Source organism: Anthonomus grandis, unplaced genomic scaffold (assembly GCF_022605725.1).
Source record: "Anthonomus grandis grandis unplaced genomic scaffold, icAntGran1.3 ctg00000494.1, whole genome shotgun sequence".
Taxonomy (NCBI): Eukaryota; Metazoa; Arthropoda; class Insecta; order Coleoptera; family Curculionidae; genus Anthonomus; species Anthonomus grandis.
The window spans coordinates 1-19,416 of NW_026088516.1; the positions used below are offsets into that span (position 1 = coordinate 1).

Consider the following 19,416-nt stretch of genomic DNA (forward strand, 5'->3'; position numbering starts at 1 on the left):
CACATCTCGTGAGAGTTACTTGTATATTGCTCATTGAATTAAATTAAACGCTATAAAAATTCGCTTGAAAATCTTAGAACATTGAAAACCCTTCAATGTTCTAAGTTGAAAATACACAAATGTTCACAATAACTTTCAATTTCTCATTAGCAAATAAATAAAAAATCCATTAAAATTTATTTTTTTTTGTAGTAAGCAAGTGGAGCGTTTCTATAGATAATTTTAACTCATACTTACTACTGGTAAGAGATGTGTTGATAAATGATTGAATAGTTTTTTATTTTTTAAAAAAGAGTCTCAAAGAAGTTTTTGCGTTAGTTGTTCTGTAATATATCTGAGTGAACAAAAAATAAAAATAAAATGTATGTGATATTTAAACATCATAAATCTAGAGCTTCCATGGAAGATCATTTTTATATTTATATATGTGATGTTCATTGGTGTTTCTGAAATGCAATAAAACTCTATATATAAAAATATTGATATTGGAATCACAAACAAAAAGCATTAAGAATTAATATCTACTGTATTCGAAATTGGTTATTTGTAATCTATTATTTAATTTTTAGTCAAACCTCAGGCTTCATAAGTTGACAGCGAAAGGGAAAAATGATTATCACGACAACAATGACAAACGTAACTATAAAATTATCTAGAATTATGAAATTTTTTACTCCATTTTATTTCTCTCTTCAGAAACACTAGTATTGGTAAGTTCTTCTGCGGCGGCCTCTGCTATTATAGTATGTAGCCGTCGGATAAGGGTAGGGTGTCGAGGAGGCGGGTATAGGGCATATACTTCTCTCGTAGGTTCTTTTTTCTGTAATAATTAGACAATTAATTTTAAAAAATTATATGAAAGCAACGTTGTACCTATATTCTTCACAGGTTGGCAGTCTATTTTTGGAAAGAGCGGTACCAGAGTTGTATCAAAGTAGTAATATCGTCTTCCATCTTAATTTCCTAAATACAATATAATAAAGAATATATGATAACAAAAATATTAAATTACTATGACAAAACATTTGTCACAATCAGAAGATAATGTTGCTAAAAAAAGAATTTTATTTGTTTAAGAATCATCCAGGACTTGAGAGGCACTTGTCAGAGCGAAAATCAGTTTTTTGTAAATCAACTTTCTCTAAAAAATTCTTAATAAATTAACATGAAACCATGAAATATAAATTAAAGAATTAATTGTGCTTAGTAGCCACATAGCAAAATTATATTATGTTTTACGGATAAATATGAAATTGTATAGTTTACTCTCCCAGAGAGACTTTTATATTTAAATATATATTTAAAAATATATATAAAACTAGAAAAGGGATTTTCATTGTGAAAGCGAATGTTTAATAGTAAGCCATGCCAATAGCACAAGGCACTTCTACACTTATCTTCTATTTACCACTCACTATTCATTATACTCCGACTTTTGATACCTCAAGGCTTATTAATAGCAAGAGTTGCCTCGCCGAATGAAAAATCCGTCACCCATTGCAATAAGTAATTACATGCATTATAACAAATTGGCCATTAAGCTAGGTTTAATCACTTATCGCATAAGATGACTCTCATATATAAAGATATCACGTAGTGAAATCTTTTGGGGGGGAGGGAGGAGATCATAACCTAATATCTGAATCGAAGTGCGTCAAGAGTTTTGGTTACAGTCGGGCCGGATAACCCCTGGATGCATGTTGAGCTAGAAGTGTGAGTAAACTGATGTTTTATTTGCTTGCAATGCAAAACTCACTGCTCATACTATTTGAATATTGCTTTGCTCATTTGTAATTTTGTTTATGTTAAATAGGTTTGTCCTAGTATTTTAAGAAAATTTAACATTTTTCTAAGAGCAATAAGTATACATCTTCTAAAGGGTTATCAAACCCAGACATTCTAGTTATGCGATTATCATCACATTTCCACCATTGATCGTTATTATTAACTATAGATGTATAATGACCAGATCCAATGGTGTTTCCATGATTCTTAACAACACTTTTTACTCGGAATATTTGATCATCCAAAATAACACTTTCAGAAGCAAAATTGTAAAATTTGGTATTTATCTTATTCCCTTGAGGCCAATTCTCTGAAGACATACTACCAAATATTTATGGCAAATAACCACTGAGCGTGTTTTTAGATTATTGTTACAGTATGGGCATAATCTATCAGAGTCTTTTAGCATTAACATTGAATTAAAATCAATTAAATTCCCACAGTTTTCAGGAAAATAAAGAAAATGAGTGTATATTAATTGTTCATTTTCATTCATATTAATATTACAGTTTTGACAATTTAAAAGTTCATGACCATTAGCTTTTATGAAAATGCTAAAATCATCTGCATCTAATCTTCTGATTAAAGATTGACAAAATGATTGAGCGTCCATTTGTTGATTTACAGCAAAATTTTCACCATTTCGACCAGACACCAGTTGTCGAACTTTTAATGTAGAATTAATTTTGGTCAGCATAATATCATTTAGAATACTGTTTAGCGCTGTATTACGCTTTGAAATGGAAAAGCGAAATTCAGGTAAACATAAAAATTACTGTACGATGCTATTTGCATAACATGAAACCATATCGGTATTTAATAAAGCAGGCGGTTTAGTAAATAAGTTGGGGTTGTTTTTGTCATCTGAACTAATATCTACTACCATATTGTCATTATTATCTTCTACACTTTGGTAAGTAGAGATAGCCAATGTATTTTGTGTTGGTAAAATTTGCATTTGCTTGATATTAAATTTTAGTTCAGTAGAGCCTTTTGTAGATTGTTTATTTTTATCAACGTTTTTTACCTGCTTGGGAATAAAACATTTATCATAAATACTAACCACTAGCGATTTATGGTGACTATACACAGTATTTTAAATATTGTAACTCAAATTATTAAAATTACTAAAAAGCCAATCAATTTGAGTTTTTGATTTTGTAGTTGATTCGCCAACACTCAATTTGCAACTTAAACCTTTAGATATTAAACAATTTTTCAAACCATTTTCATTTTGATTAATAATATCTTGATTAAAATCACCGATGATTAGGCTATCACTTTGTTGATCAATAATCTCTTCCAAACAAAATTTAGCATGTGCAATGCTCAATTTTGGAGGAATATAAACTGCTATGACATAAATTTCATTCAAGTAAAATGTGATTGCTTGAAACACTGTACCACAGAAATCTTTGGTGTATTTTTTCACTGACTTTATTTTTGCTGATACATTTTTTTTCTTGAAACAAATTATGCCATAGGGTTTTACTTACAGTTTGATCGTTATTTAGGTTGGCAAACACTTCAAAATCATTTATTATTTGTAAATTTTGTTTCTTTTTAAGTAACCAGGTTTCAACAAAAATTAGGAAATGTGCGTCTTTAAAAATGGGATTATTTTTTATAAAATTAAAATTTTTTGGTTGACTTTGCACATTTTGATAAGGAATAATGTATTTGACATTAGAATCATTAAAATACTGAGTGTCATACCTAGATGTTATAAGTTTGTTTTCTTGCATATTTACCAGTTCTTTATAAGCGGCATCCTTTTCGGTTACCGGTTTGGGGGCCTTAAAGTTACCAATGATGTAGAGGCCACTAAGCTTTGTGGCCCGACTACAAGCAATATAGGTAAAGTCCAGTTCAGAGATCTATTAGAATCTTTGATGTGTCGCAGATGCCGCACTAACTAGTCCGTGGGTCTATGTCGTATTTATTGTCGCATGATATACATGTTTAAATGGCAAAATTTTATATTGTTTATCTATGAAATCATTTTAAATATACATAAAACCCCATGTTGTATACTATTTTTTATTTGTCTTTCGAAAATGTCCATTTTTAAAAAGAAAATAATATCACAAGAAAATAATATCAAAAAATTGACCGCGGACTAAAATCCAAGCATTTTATAAATCATTTTAAACACTTGCAGCACTCCCAGACTGTCACCTCTTTTTAGCTAGTCCATTAAACAAAGATAAAACACCTGCGATCTGGCGATTCCTACTTTAAGTTGTGCAAGTGATTGTGTATCTCTCTCTATCCCACTGATTTTGAGAATTACGGGGCCGTACGCAGATAAATTTTTGGACCGTTTTTGTATTATTTTCGTCGTGTTTTTAAAGAGATCTTTAAGGATGGGTCTATCGCCTTTAAAATAGTTGTTGGATGGGTCTATCACCTTTAATAGTTGGGGGGGGAGGGGGGAGTCATGTGAGGTTATTATTTGATCTGTTTTGCCGGTTTTGCTTTTTTAGTTTTTTACACGTTGATTAAAGTGGAGAACTTAGAATTTGGCCTGTATTCGTCTAAATTTTTTGCAGTTTTTAATGTGAGGAAGCGTGTTTTATTATTTGTGTTTGTGGATTTGTTTTAATATTATACTTAAAGACCTTAAAATGTTTCGACCCTGGGAAAATAGGCACGAAAATTTGGCAAATGAAGAGGACAGTGTTTGTGCCAAACAGCAAAAAACAGCGTTTTTAACAGGGGTTCCATATAGTACAATATGCTATTTTGTAAAAAGAGGGATTAAAGACAGAAAAAAAGGAAAGATGCAGGACAATCAAAGGGACTTGACATGGACATTGCCAAATTGCTAAGGGAAGTTGTGTATTCTAAATACAAAAACAACGAGGTTCCAACTATAGAGATGGTTAAGGACACCTTATCGGCAAGAGACAAACATTTCAACCTTGCGGAGATACCTAATAAAACTTGGATTTAAATTTAAGGTGGTTAAAAAAAGGGCTGCTGTAATGGAAAGTACTCGAATTGTCAGGTGGCGTTTCTTATTTGGAAAATATTAAAAAATTTCGGGAGAAAGAAAGATCCATATATTATTTAGATGAAACCTGGTATGATACACATGACATGGCAAAAAAGGGTTGGACTGATAGTTCTAACAAATGTGTCCTAAAAGATGTTCCACCGAACAGAGGATCTCGGATGATCATTATTCATAGTGGTTCAAAAGAGGGTTGGGTGAAAGATGAACTGAAACTGTGTGGCAAAAAAATAGAAGAGTGCAATGTGGACTATCATAGAAACATGCATGCAGGTATATTTGAAACCTGGTTTGAGAAAACATTAATTCCAAATTTAAAGGAAAACAGTGTCATCCCGTTTCATTATAAATTGGGATAATGATGAATCTGATGCAGAAATTGAAGATCTGTGGCTAAACTAGTTATTGTTGCATATGGTAAGAAAACCCTTTTTTTATTAATTAAACAAGTTACAATTTTTTTTACAGCTTTCTGCCTCTGTTTGTCCTTCAGCGATACAATAAAGACTACTTCTTCCTGCATTCTCTGGAAAAAAGTCAATTTTTTGCCATAGTAAGAAAACCCTTTTTCTATAAAACCAGTTTAATTTTTTTTTTACAGTTACTGCCATACTTGTTCTGTCTCAGAGAGGCAAGACTACTTCTTTCATAATTCACTGGAAGAAAAAAGCCTATTTTACATCTGAGTTGTAATTATTTAAAAAAAAATTTTAAATTTATTATTAATTTAATTTAAAAATTCTTTCTGCTACTCGTGTACACTTTTTAGATCTGTTTTAGTATCCAAATGCTTTATTGCGACTGTGCGAGATGAAGTTGGAATCTTAGCGGCAACAAAGAAACTGGTTCCTTCCTTAATGGAAGAAACTGCTAAAGAAAAAAAGGAAAAATTGAGTTTAGAAAATTGTATTAACTGTTTGGGCCAGATTCAAATGAGTAATTTTAAGATTTTGTATAAGAATTTTAGTTTTTAGTATAAGCATTTATTTTTGTTAATTTTCATCTAATCTCTCCTATTATGCACAATAACTATATGAGGCAAACAAATTAATAAATATTACTAAAGTGTTAAAATTATTAAAGTGTGTTTTTTTATAAGTAAAACTTGTATCTTTTACACACATAAGATATAGACAGCTAGATAATTTTTAATGTAAAAGTTTATTTTAAAAAATATACTTCCACTTTTCTGACTACATAATTACTTTTTATAAAAAGAAGTTGGTACTAAATATAGAGATGAGGGTTTTCATGAGTATATTATTATAATAATATATCATAATATGTATTAATTAAAAAAAAAACAATAATAAAGGACATTGAATGTGGTAGCCAAAATCCTCGTTAATAATAACCACCAAATAAAAATAAATCTAAATACCCAAAAAAAGGAAATTATAAAATTTGAAGATAAACCAAAACATTTTACCCTTGAGTGTCAAAAAGTAAATCTTTAATGCCTTAATCCACAGAATAAATGGGTCTAAGTAATTCGTACCACCTATTCTCTCATCACTTGTTATAAACATCCCACTGATGACGCTAAAAACTAAACTTATTAAATTAAAATTTTTGGTTAGACTCATTTTACGTGCTTAAATCTTATATTTAAATAAAATATTATCTTGCTATCAACTATCCTAAATTTCTAACTTAATAAAACTAAACCGAAAAATCCCCAATAATAAAGTTTTAAATACAAATAAATTTTAAGGCCGGACCTGTGCAACTTTTCACGCTTGAGTGACTGTGATTGAGGTCAGACGTCTAACAAAATAGTATGTGGCCGCATGTAGTCAAATTATAGGAATCAAATGTATAAATTCTTAAAAAAATGCTTCAAACATTTATTTATTTTATGAAATGATTAAATATCGCTTAGAATATTACTTTATGACTCTTTCCACATAAAATTTTGCGATTTAAACATGCATGTCATGTGACAATTTAAGCAACACCGGCACACGTACTATTCGCGGCACATCAAAGATTCTAATAGATTTCTGAACAGAACTATACTGGTTCTCCTCATGCGATTTCCAACGTGAACAGCCATCTGTTTGTAGGTGGCACCTTGACTCTTGTGGATTGTAATTTCTTCACTGATTACAAGAGGAAACTGAAGACGCTCAACGTGAACATTGCTGCCTTTTTGAACTTTAATAGCTCTTGCAGCTTTTTCTATGGGCGTCCGAGTGTATAACACACCCATAGACTTCTTAAGAGATTCGTTTCTCTTGCGGCATTCCTGGCCTGACTTGGAATCGAAGAACTCCATCCACACTCTGAATGGAATTTTATTTCGGTCATAGTCTATTTGACGTAGGATGCCTGTTGCACCATTGACTATTCCATCACTGGTGTCCACATTCATTGAAATCATATATTTGGCATCTACCTGCAATATTAAATTTAACATTAGGCCAAAACTCTCCCCCTTTTTTAAGCTTTTTGCGTGTTCCAGAAATAAATGTTTTGGTCGTTCTGAGCAACTCCCTTTGATTACGTCTCTGGCTTGACTTACGGCTCGCTCGGTTTTAAATGTAGACAGTTTCATTTCATTGAATGCATCTACTTCTGCATTGGTGGAAAATAAATGCATAGTGTCTTCAGGAATTTGGTCAATACTGTCGACTTCCCTGGACTTGATCAATTGCACATCTTCGTCGGTCATTTTACCAAACGCCATATTATTGAGGGCAACTGCAAAAGACTTATCTTCACTCTGTCTCATTATTTCTGAAAGATCAAAATATTTAAAATGATCCCACAGATACGTTCCGCATAATTCTTTATACGGATTTGTTTTTACTGGGCAAAAAATATACATATCCCTTACTGGGGGTAATTGACGATTATCGCCGCATAAAATTATTGACATATTTTCAAAGATGACGTCAGATTTAAAGATTTGCTGCAATATACTGTTAATATGGTCAATCTGGCGCCAACCATGGAATATTCATCTACAATAATTAATTTTAAGTCACACAAATTACAATAAATAGTATTAACGGTGTCATGGTGTAACGGAATTAGTTGTTTACCATACTGTGTAACGGGTAACGATAATGCCGCATGTAAGGTTATACCTCCGATATTAAATGCCGCTTTACCTGTAGGCGCACAAAGTAACACTTTTAAACTTTGAGGATTATTTCCCGGTATTGAGTTGAAATGGAGCAATAACGACTGGGTTATTGCCGTAATCAGGTGACTTTTGCCTGTACCTGCTGGACCACTAAGTGTGCAGTAGAAAGTTTCCCCTTCAATTAGACTATCTTGCACGACATTAAGGAACTGATACTGCTTGTGATTCAGTTTGCTTATGAGGGCTTCATACTCTGAATCGCTTATCTGATGAGGCGTTGGGAAAGCGATATGTTTTACTGGCGCTTCGTCGTCTTTCTTATCGATGATGTGATTGAATGGATCATAAATGGGGTTGTCTAGTCCATAAGGCATAAACTCATCATCGATTTCTCCACCGAATCCACCATCGTCTAATTGATTTGATCGGTCTTCGGCAAGTTTCAGTGCTTCGTCGATTACCTGTTCATCTAAGACATTGAACTTTTGTCGATTTGCAACAATCTCTTGGTATCGATCTTTGTATATGGTCTGTTGATCAATGTTCTCATTTTCAACTTCATCAACTTCATTTCTCCATAGGATGTATAACATTATTTGTTCCCTAAATATAATAGTTAAGAGGGTCTTGCTAAAGTCCATAACTACGGTAGGCTAAAATTTTAGCATGACCCCTTTTAACTAAAACGCCACTTCCATCTTTTAAGGGTAAACCATTAGCCTTTGTTTCTGCTTGTTTCTTAAAGAAATCATAATAGGCCGCAAACTCAGCCAAACATATGTTTTCCATCTCATCAGGCCGCTGTTCATAGTGTTCTATAAGACCATCACAATAAATATTGGGATCGTCATTGTCCATTTCTTTAAGTTGTGCTAATGGTTTCAACATTTTTGTCCTTTCCCTGATTGGATTTGTATGGATGTATACATAGGAGGTACAGGTGTCATGCATCGTAGTTGTAACACGCTGTAGGCGGCTTCCTGGGCACTTACTTGGCTCGCATTTAAGAAAGCTGCTGCAAGAGATTTAAGTTTGCCCTTAACATCTAAATTACCTTTTTTAATTTCTTCCATAGTCTTCATTAAAATATCAGATACACCTCTTTGGGACTTATTGATATAGTTGACTATGTAGATGCAACAACCATAAGGCTCAATAACTAATTGAATGTCCATGTTGCTCTTCATCATGGAGAACATTTCAGCATTAAAATTGTTAATAAATCCATCTTTTGGCAGCCTTTCTAAAAATAAAGTGGTTTTAAATATGTTGCGCTGTATAACATTAAGATACTCATCTTTAGACATACCAAGGTCAGCCAAAAAGTTTTCGAATGACAAATCTGGTTTATCTTTAAGCTTACGCATTATCATCAAAAACTTTTCAGACATGGCCTTACATTAATCCGCTTCCTTGGTTTTGTCAATTTTTATTGGCGTTAGAATTACCGATTTATCCATTGGAAGGTATGGGATACCATACCTGCAAACTTTGTGTCCCCGCACTTCTTTTTGACACGATTTAGAATAATGATGCGTATTAAACTGAATTATATCACGGACACTTTCTAAATCGCTATTACAGGTAATATACCTGTTCGCGAATTCGGCACACTCTTTGAAACTTTCTAGTGTTTCTTGGAATTTTGGAGCATTGGATAACCACAATAACCCGTGAACATGAGGGGACCCACGATGTTGAAATTCTATGCGGTAATAATGATGCTCTATGGGATTTTGTTTAAAGGGTCCATTTTGACTCTTCATATGCTTGAATAGCAGTTTGAACTGATAATCAAAGTATCTGGCACAAGTTATCGGATCTGTTATAATTAGGCGAGTTTTTTCTAAGTAGGACATACTCGCGGCCTCCTCTAGAGTAACATCTTTTTGATCAACAACTTGTGCTAATACCTTGATTAATTCGGGCCATGCTGTTTCGACTGCTGACACGGTAAAAAACAGTGTAGGGATTCCAAATTGACGAATCATACACAGTAATTTTGTCTTGTAATCCTCATTCCTCTTTTTTCTGAGACATGTTGCAATTGCACTGGATAATTGGATTAGTTGACGTTTTTTAAATGTATACAACAGATAGTCTGTCCTTGCAAATCGCCTGTCTTTGTGCTAGAGTTGTATTTTCGTCTGGTCAGAATAGGAGAATTTTGTAAGAAATTGGTTAGCATGTCCACAGAAAAGTGTAGGAAATGAGAGTTCATCGCTAAACTGGTCCAGCATCAAATGTATTGGCGTTTTACCTTCTACTGGGGCAAAACAGATATTTTCTAGGTTACATTTGTCAAGCAAAGTTTCTTGGCCCCCAGGATTTAAAGGCTCTTCTTCTTCATCTAAGAATTCATCTAAATTGTATATGTTGTTTTTTTCAATTGAAGATTCTGCTTGAATATTTTTATCGTCATTCTTAGATTCTAGGGGCACTTTCATTGTTTCGAAAAACGCATTATCGAACAATTCTGAAACTGTTTCAGGTTCCACGTCCACCACTTTTGAGCCTTCATTTAAGATCTGTTTAGAGAATTCACCTTGAGATCTTAAGTAGCCAAGTCTTATTATATTTTTTTCCCAATCATCTGATTACTTTATGCCTTCTTGTATGTAAAGAGGTTGTTGACACAAAAATTTTGCCGTTTTTCGAACAACTGCGGGCCGTATGGTTTCCAGGAGATAATCATTTTTATAATTCATTTTTCTCTTGAGCTTAACCTGAATAGTTTGTGTCTCCTCTACATTTCTAGGCAATAATTTAGTCGAAGTATCTATATTTATAGGGACACTGACTATTTGGCCAGTTATCTAACACTGTCATGCATATCCTACCTGTCGGATCTGCATGAAAGGTAACCTGGCTGATACCATCCTTTCTTCAAGGATAGTCAGATCTTTTAGCTCAACTGGTATAGGGTGGACAATATTATGATGGCCGCAACAGAACTTCGGCAATTGTCCTTTATAAATGTTTTGAGAGCAAGACTTGCAAAAGAAAACCCCATCATTGCAAATTTGTGTAGTGAATTGGTTTCCAAATTTGTTTTTTATCAATTGTAGATTTATTTTTTACATGAAGTGGGAAATCATAATCGCAAACAACAGCTGCAAACAATAGTGGGGCCTTCTCTTAATCCTAGTTCAAACTTGGTTGGATGATTGGTTGTAGTATCTTCCGGCATTTTGTCACTATTCTGAATTTCGACTGTATGGGATAACTTTTTAAAAGAATCAACAACTTTTTGTTTTTTATGTTTAACAGTTTCTGATGACAATACTTCATTGTTGTCAATAACCGTCAATGACTTTCGCTTATTAGACTCTATTACAACTTCATTGAATTTTACCTTACTTGTACTATCCTCTGGGATCTTGTTTATGGGCAACTTGTGTTGCACATGTACTTGCTTGCCAGTATTTTGTAAATTTTCGTCTTTGTTACCGCTTTCTGTATTTTCCAACTTTTTGGATAAATATATTTTTTTTCTGGATATTTTTCGTCTTAGCGGACTTTTTACCCATTTTGGGTATCTGAAAAATTTATTAAGCATACTTTAACGACAATCCTGGTTACATTTTATGACAATTTAACCAGTAATTTTAATAGAACATTCATTGGAAAGTTGCCCAGCAAGAAAACATTACAGAACAATCTATATTACTTATATAAAAACATGGTTATATGCATATGTTCTATAAGAATTTAAAGACATTCTTATTTTAGATTTTAGGCCCTATTTAGAATTGTTATATATAACTTATAGGAATTTACAATATTAGTGGATGGAAGTTTAAATGGCAAAAATATTATATTTAAATATAAAAGTAGTGCTATTGTTTATAAATTGGCTAAAATAAACCTTTAACTAATGTTAAATCGGAATTAAATTGCATTAAAATGCAATGAATTGAATGATAATAAAAATCTAGGTGAATGAAATAAATAACCCAGACTTCATAATTAATAATGAATAATTAATAATAATTTTTTAAATTCAAAACGATTATAAACAAAGTTTTTTGGACATAAATTCAATAACATCTTGAATACAAGTATAATTTATTAGAGCTCGGAAGGATGTGAATAATATTAAGGTGAAAATAAAAAAATATGATTAGGATTGTTGTTATTATTTTTATTTTAAATATTTGAATATGGTTTTTATTATATAAATGTATATCTTAGTTGTACTATAATTTCATTACAAAAAACCAAACAATAAAAAAATTAAGTTAATATTAGATGATTAATACAGATGAGTAATAAAGGCACTTAAAAATGTATATATTTAGATATGAAAAACTAAAAAGTGAGTCCCACTAAGTGATCATATAGTAGACATAAATTGGCAACTGAAAAATACTTTACATATTTAAAATAGACTCGCAATAAATAATTGGAGAACAAAATGCATTACTTGTAAAATAATCTGAGTTAGCTGCAAGAAGATAAAGAACAATTATAAGGTTTAATTTTTGCTTTAGAAAAAACTTAAGTTTCTGTAAAGAATAAGTACTTTTAAAAACACCACTTGACCGAAAAGAAAATATTTATATATACATTATTTTCGTTTCGTTCTTGTTATGTTTCAAGCAATAAATTTATTTACACTTTATGCATCTAAAAATTAATTTAAACCTCTGATTGGTATTGTACTTATAGAATGCATAGACTTATAGCATGCACACCCTTTTAATCTCTAGTCACAATTTTATGGAGAGAATGTATTTTAAAACTATTAAATGTTACAATAGAATAAACACTATAATAAACATTGGCCGCTTTGGATTGAGCGCAACATCTACACAGGGGGGAGAGAGGATATTTTGTTGATAAACATGCATAGTATACCATATTGCCAGTGATTACTCAATTTTAACATAAGAAAATGAAGTAATATAATAAATTATTATTATTAGCAGAAACTCCAAATAACTCCTCCAGTTAACCAAAACTATTTTGTACTATATTTACACTAAACACTAATAATAATTTGTTGGAACAAGACACTTTATCGCTATTCTTTCCCATTCTTATAACCCATCCCTATTAGCGGTGTGGAACTGTCAGCGGCCGCGTCGAAAGTCATCGAGTGACAGTGTGTCATCGCGGTCGGTGCTTCCCTGATGTATTGGTTTTTTTTGTTGACCGATCCGCGTTTATGTTATTGTAAAATACAGTCCATTTTTTATTGGTTATCAAAATTTATACGTAGTAAAGGATATGTTATAATTTATTGGTGGTTTAATTTGCCTTTACTAAAACTAAAAAATTACGTAATCAGGAATCTCCTGTACATAATTAATATTTTTAATTTGGATTCTTTAAATCACCAAATTTTCACACACGGCGGCAATGCTGTAAATTTTGCCCAGAAATATTCTCGCAATAAAGGTATTTGGCAACTGCGCTCGTTGTTTACTTTTGGATAGTGCACGTTTCGTACAGTATTAGTCACCGGTATGAAGGTTGAATGTGGCGGGGCGGAATAGTTTGCCACCCAAGATGGCCGATTGATTCTAATTTTTGATTTTGACGTACATCAAACATGACAATGGTGACATTTTTTAACTGTCGTATTTGACGACCGTTTATTTAAGTTTCTTTTGGATGGAAAACAAACCAAGCCTCATGGTTTTTTTCCAATGTAAAGTTTTTTAAGTAATTTTATAGCTTTTTTAGTTTTCTTAAGTAATGGGTTAATAAATTATTTCACAATCGTGCCAACATCCAATCATCGTGCAACTACATAGTGCAGGAGACAGGTAAATTTTAATTATGACATAGGTACCTAAGTGTTTTCTCATAATGTTAAGGTGCATTTTGGATGTATTATCATTTTCCAGGGTATAATTATAGATTCAATCCTATTTTGGACATATCAATGTCAGTATTCTCAATTTAAATTTTTTTTTACAATTCAGTTTTAATTCTTGGTCCTCCACGGGGAAAATGTCTAGTATTTCCTTTTCATTGTCTTCATCTAGATTAAAATATTCGTGCAAATATCCTTTATGCAGTAGTGTGTATATTAGTAATTGCCCAGAAAGTCACAGAAATCATAGATTCTTTAAATTTCCATTGAATTCATCCTTACAAAAATCTTGGAGGGAGATCTGTCATGTAAGTCCAACTAAAAGTGTCACCAATTATCGAGTTTGCTCCAATCACTTTTCTGGTTCTGATTTTAATAACCCGAATAATCCTGTGCGACTTAGATGGGATGCTGTACCACATAAGATTGAAATGCAAAGTGATCATAATTATTCAAAGGTCCCTAATGAAAAAAAAGTCCTATTTGCAGCACAGTCCCAAAGTGTGTCTCAAGATGTATTCATTGATGTTGCTCAGATTGACAGAGAACATCTTTACTCAGTTAGTAAAGAAGATCTAAGTTCATTTCAAGAGCAAAAATCCTTAAAAATCATGGTTCCAAATCTTACAGGTTCTAATTTACCAAACATCTCTTTAGACACTGTGAATCTGGATAATACTCCCATATCGTCCAGCTCTGATTTCTCCAGTTTGAAAACTAAGAGAGACCATAGTGACAAATACTCTTTTCTTCTTGAGAAAAAGAGGGGCATTCTTGCCAAGGCAGGACTGTCTAAGGATAATCTTACAAATGAGCAAGAAATTATGTATAATGTACATAAGTCTGTGATGTGTAAGTTATCTAAGCTTAAGTTTCTTCTCAAGAATGAAAGAGCTCATGTTGCATCTCTAAAATCGCTATATAATGATGGTAGGTTCCAGTTTATTGAGGAAAATATTAATGAGGTAACAAAGGACTTTATAAACTGCCAAATTTTAAATGCAAACCGTCCTCCTTCTGGTCGTAGATGGTCTTTTAAGGATAAAGCTTTTTCCCTCTTCATCTTTAAACGTAGTCCCAGACTGTACAAGTATTTAAGACATTTTTTTTCAATTACCATCACCTCGTACTCTTCAATCGATACTTTCTAATATTCCCTTTGAATGTGGACACATTAAGCCTATTCTTGAACATGTTAAGTTGCAGGCAGAGTCTATGAGTGACCTAGACCGCTGCTGTGCTCTCATGTTTGATGAAATTTCCTTAACTTCTGGGCTTTTTTATGAAAAATCTAAGCAAAGAATCTCTGGTTTTGAGGATTTGTGTGAGCTTGGCAGGACCCGTAATCCGGCAAATCATGCTTTGGTTTTTATGGTAAGGGGCCTAAGAAAACCTTACAAGATGCCTGTTTCTGGTTTTTTTACTAAAGACACTATTAAAACTGAGGCTTTAAAAAAACTTATATTATCTTGTATAAAAGATTTACAATTAATTGGTTTGAAAGTCTGCACAACCATTTGTGATCAGGGTAGCACAAATATTGCGGCCTTAAGGGAATAACTATAGAATATTCTGATGAAAGAGAAAGAAAGAAAGAAAATGTGCTATATTACGTAAGAATAATCTTGTGTACAAGCATCCTACAAGTAGTGATGTAAAAAACACGTTTTTTTTTAAATAAAAAAAAACCGTTAAAAAAAACCAATTAAAAACGCGTTTTTTTTGTTTTTTATTGTTTTTTATTAGCTTCCGTTAGTAATATGTAGAGGATTAATATTTTGAAATTGTTTATGGTTAAAAACGCCCATTCCAATATTATTTTGACAAAATATTAAAAAACTAGCAGTTTTACGTAGTTTTTAGCAAAAATTTAAAAATAAAACTTTTACTGCCTTACCAAAAGGGATGTCAATAAAATAAATAATAAAGGTTAAAACCGATTATTTTTTAACTCCGATTATAACTGGATATTTTTATACTTTGTTTATAACCGGGTATACGGTTATAGACCCGAGATATCACTATTTCCATTATAATCCATTCAAATCCGACCAATTAAAAAAAAATTGCTAAAAAAAATCGCATTCGCCTCTGTCTGAACGTAACCTTTGGCCATTTCCACCAAACAGATTTTAAGTTTATTTAAAAGTTAAGTATCGAATGCAATGTAAATTTTCTATCTTTAAGCTCGGCTTAGCTTAAGTCACACTTAACTTAAGTATACAATGTGCCTGATGGAAATGGCCATTAATCCACAACAAAAAAGAGCAGAAGAGAAAAAAAAAAGAAAAATCACCATATATATTACCAAGTAAACCATAGAGAAAATAATATTTTTTTTAAGAACCGGATATTTGCAATAACCGGTGTTTTACGTCAGTTATAACCGGATAGTTTTATTTCATAATAAAATAACCGGTTACTAAAAAACCGGTGTTTCACCAAAAAATGACATCCCTAGTGTAAAAACACAGTGGACGCCGATTTCCTGCTTACCGGCAGCCAGCGCCGATCGGCGCCTATAAGCTTCTATAATAAATAATGCTTTCAAGTTAGCAATAACGCAATAGAGACAGGCTCAGGCTTGTTGGCGCTGGTAGTCGGCGTCACCGGTTTTATCGGAATGATTATTTAGTTCTTTCTAGCCGGTTGTTCGTACAGGCAGACAGATACAGCTATGGATATAGAGATTTTAATAGCATCAGTGTATAAGAAATGCCCAATATGGGATAAGAAAAGTAAATTACACAGCAATAGAAATGTTGTTGACAAATGTTGGAAAGAAATTGCTGAAGAAATGAAAGAGGATGGTACGTATGAAAATATATATCTATTATTTCGTTTATTATAATATTATTGTTTTTATTTCTCTAAAAATATGAATAAATAGATTATTATTTATCGTATGACAGAGTGATGTTGGAAAAATATGTTACAAATATATCTCTAATCGTTTTGGCTTCATTTAATGCTCGTCCTGTTACTTGCCATCTATTGTGATCAGTAATATTTAACCTTACATCTGTCAAATGTCGTTCAAATCCTTCTCTGTCTATTATAGTGTTGTGAAGAATACATATACATTTAATTATATGATCTGCAGTAGCTATGTCAGTTTCAATGCACTTTAAAAGTAGTCTCCATTTAGCACTCACGATACCAAAGGCACATTCAATAGTTTTCCTTGCACGAGATAAACGTTTATTAAAGCACTCTTTCTCAAAATTTAAATCTGTTCCACCAAATGGTTTCAAAAGATAAGGAAGCAAGGGGTATGCTTCGTCACCTATTAGTACAAACGGTGCTTTTAAGGTAGTTTGAGGCAGATACGCTGGTTCTGGAATATCCAGTTGTTTATTCGATAGCAACTTATACAGTTCCGAAGATTGAAATGTACCACCATCACTTTGTTTGCCGTATCCACCGACATCTATAACTATAAATTTATAATTTGCATCTGCTACTCCTTGTAGGACCACAGAAAAATATTTTTTGTAATTAAAAAACATTGACCCTGAATTTCTAGGGCAAAGAATGCGTACATGTTTTCCATCAATACTGCCGATGCAATGTGGAAAATTCCAAATATTGTTAAAATCTTCAGATATCTTTTGAAAATCATCTTTCGTGGGCACAGGCATATGGACTGGTTGCAGTACTTTCCACAATGCAGCAACTGTTTCTGTTACAATTTTTCCCACAGTAGAAACTCCAACCCTAAATGAAAATGACAGCATTCTGAAAGATGAGCCTGTAGCAAGATACCTGCAAAAAACATATTTTATTAGAACGTGGTTTTGACGTTTTGATAAATGAATGAATGATTACAAATGGTCAGTGAGGGGTGTAAATTAAAATTATCCTGAAAGTATATTTTTAGAGATGGTAAAATCATAAGATAATGAAAGCAAACAATAAATTTGAAAAAATTATTGAATTTTGAATAATCAAGATATTTACAAATTTTTGATACTAATTATTTTTATTTCATACTTTTTAATGCATTTTGAATTTCGGCGTCGCGTCGGTGCAATTTTTTACTATGTAATTTTGTTTCAGAAAATAAACTGAGGAAAAAATGGAAGTATATCAGGGATCAATTTTCCGTAGAATTAGGAAAATTTCCTCCTCCACGTTCAGGTGATGCCGCAAATGATACTCCGACATCCAAGTGGCCATACTTCAAACTGCTCTTATTTTTGAAAGATACGGTAATGCCTAGAAAGTTGAAAGGAAATTTGCCACAAGTAAGTGGTCGTACTGAAAGCTTTGCAGAAAGTCAAACTGAAGCAGAAGAGTCGATTCAGTCATCGATGGAATTAGACGAGACCAGCTTTTGTTCCACTGAAGATGTTGTACCTCCTCAACGAAATGCTGGCGATGATATCGTAGAAAATACAAGGCAAGAAAAGAGGCCCAACAGAAATATTTAACGACTCATTATTAGAAATTGAGAAACAAAAAGTAGCATACCTAGAGTCAAAATCTAAGCGAGCAAATGAGAAAGAAAATGAACACCTCTTGTTTTTTAAAAGTCTTCTGCCTCATGTGAAAAAAATTCCTGAGTCACGCGTATTAGCTTTTCGATGCCGGGTTCAAGAGCTAGTTGAACAATTTTCATACCCGCTAAATAGGTTCGAATCTGTTCCATCTACGATCCTTGGTCCTTCAACTTCCAACTCATCTATTTCCAATCAATCACTGAATTACATCGATAGAAATCGTTTCACTGCAGAAGAAGAATGTACAAGTCTCATTTTATCAAACATGGAACAACCTGAAACGGTTTCTGGTACTTCCGAATGTCCCCCACCACTGTCCTTCTTTTTGAAATAAAAATTTAATCAACCATTTTAAGTCTTATTTTTGTTGAAACAAAACCAACATATGTAATTATTTGCTAGACGTTTTGTTAATAGTAAATGATTTGTTTGTTAGTAACCTACTTAAAATATATACTCGTAAATATTATAAAGATACTTACCTCAAGGTAATGACTAATCTTTCTTCTGGTAAAATGGGCTGACTGTGAAGGTTACACCAGTTTTTAGTTAGAAGATGTTTAACTTTTTCTAGAATATATTTGAAGGTTTCATGCTTCATTCTGGTGTACTGAAAAAAGCGGTCAGGGTCATCTGTCAACTTCTTGAACAAATGATGATATTCACCATAAAGTACCCTCTCACGATTTATAGAGTGAACACCAACTTTTTTCTAGTAATTATTTTAGTTACAAGGCTATCTAACGCAATAAATTCATCGTCAGATGAGCTAGATGCCATGTTGACGCGAAGGTTAACCTGGAACTGACAAAAGGCTGGTTTTTATTTGCTTTTTTCTCGTCGGCACTGTGTCCGCACTAAGTGCCGAAATTCGGAACCGATCGGCGCTGGTTTCCGGTAAGCAGGAAACCGGCTTTCACTGTGTTTTCGCCCCTACTTACCAATTATTTCTTTAACGTTAGCATCATTGCCTTGCCTTCGGGAAATCACCGAAATTTCGCTCGTCATTCGTCGTTCGTCTTCGTTGAAAATTAAAAACCGGGGGAATTACCGATCTGCTTTTGCAGGTGTTCTGGTTTTATTTTGTGATTTACCAGTCTTACTGCAAAATTGTTTGCGTTTCGTGCTTATTTAAGTAAGTCTGATTTAGTAAATAGGTTTACAATCAAAAGCATTTTTCCTGCGTCTTATGTTATTT

General features: G+C 32.7%; 3 protein-coding genes across 3 annotated transcripts; 2 read left to right on the forward strand and 1 right to left on the reverse strand.

Moving 5' to 3' along the window:
- Positions 1 to 5,549: 5,549 nt before the first annotated feature.
- LOC126749670 (uncharacterized) lies at positions 5,550 to 9,259 on the reverse strand. The gene is made up of 4 exons (XM_050459360.1): positions 9,202 to 9,259; positions 8,947 to 9,135; positions 6,875 to 7,540; positions 5,550 to 5,668 (listed from the first exon to the last, which is right to left on the reverse strand). Exons 1-4 carry the CDS (start codon positions 9,257 to 9,259, stop codon positions 5,550 to 5,552), a joined length of 1,032 nt encoding a protein of 343 aa, XP_050315317.1.
- Positions 9,260 to 13,581: 4,322 nt separating this feature from the next.
- Positions 13,582 to 15,221, forward strand: LOC126749669 (uncharacterized). Its single transcript, XM_050459358.1, has one exon. The coding sequence runs from the start codon at positions 13,854 to 13,856 to the stop codon at positions 14,865 to 14,867; it is 1,014 nt and encodes a 337-aa protein (XP_050315315.1). The 5' UTR covers positions 13,582 to 13,853; the 3' UTR covers positions 14,868 to 15,221.
- Positions 15,222 to 16,341: 1,120 nt separating this feature from the next.
- LOC126749663 (uncharacterized) lies at positions 16,342 to 18,149 on the forward strand. Its single transcript, XM_050459354.1, has 2 exons — positions 16,342 to 16,526; positions 17,776 to 18,149. Exons 1-2 carry the CDS (start codon positions 16,394 to 16,396, stop codon positions 18,147 to 18,149), a joined length of 507 nt encoding a protein of 168 aa, XP_050315311.1. The 5' UTR covers positions 16,342 to 16,393.
- Positions 18,150 to 19,416: the final 1,267 nt, after the last annotated feature.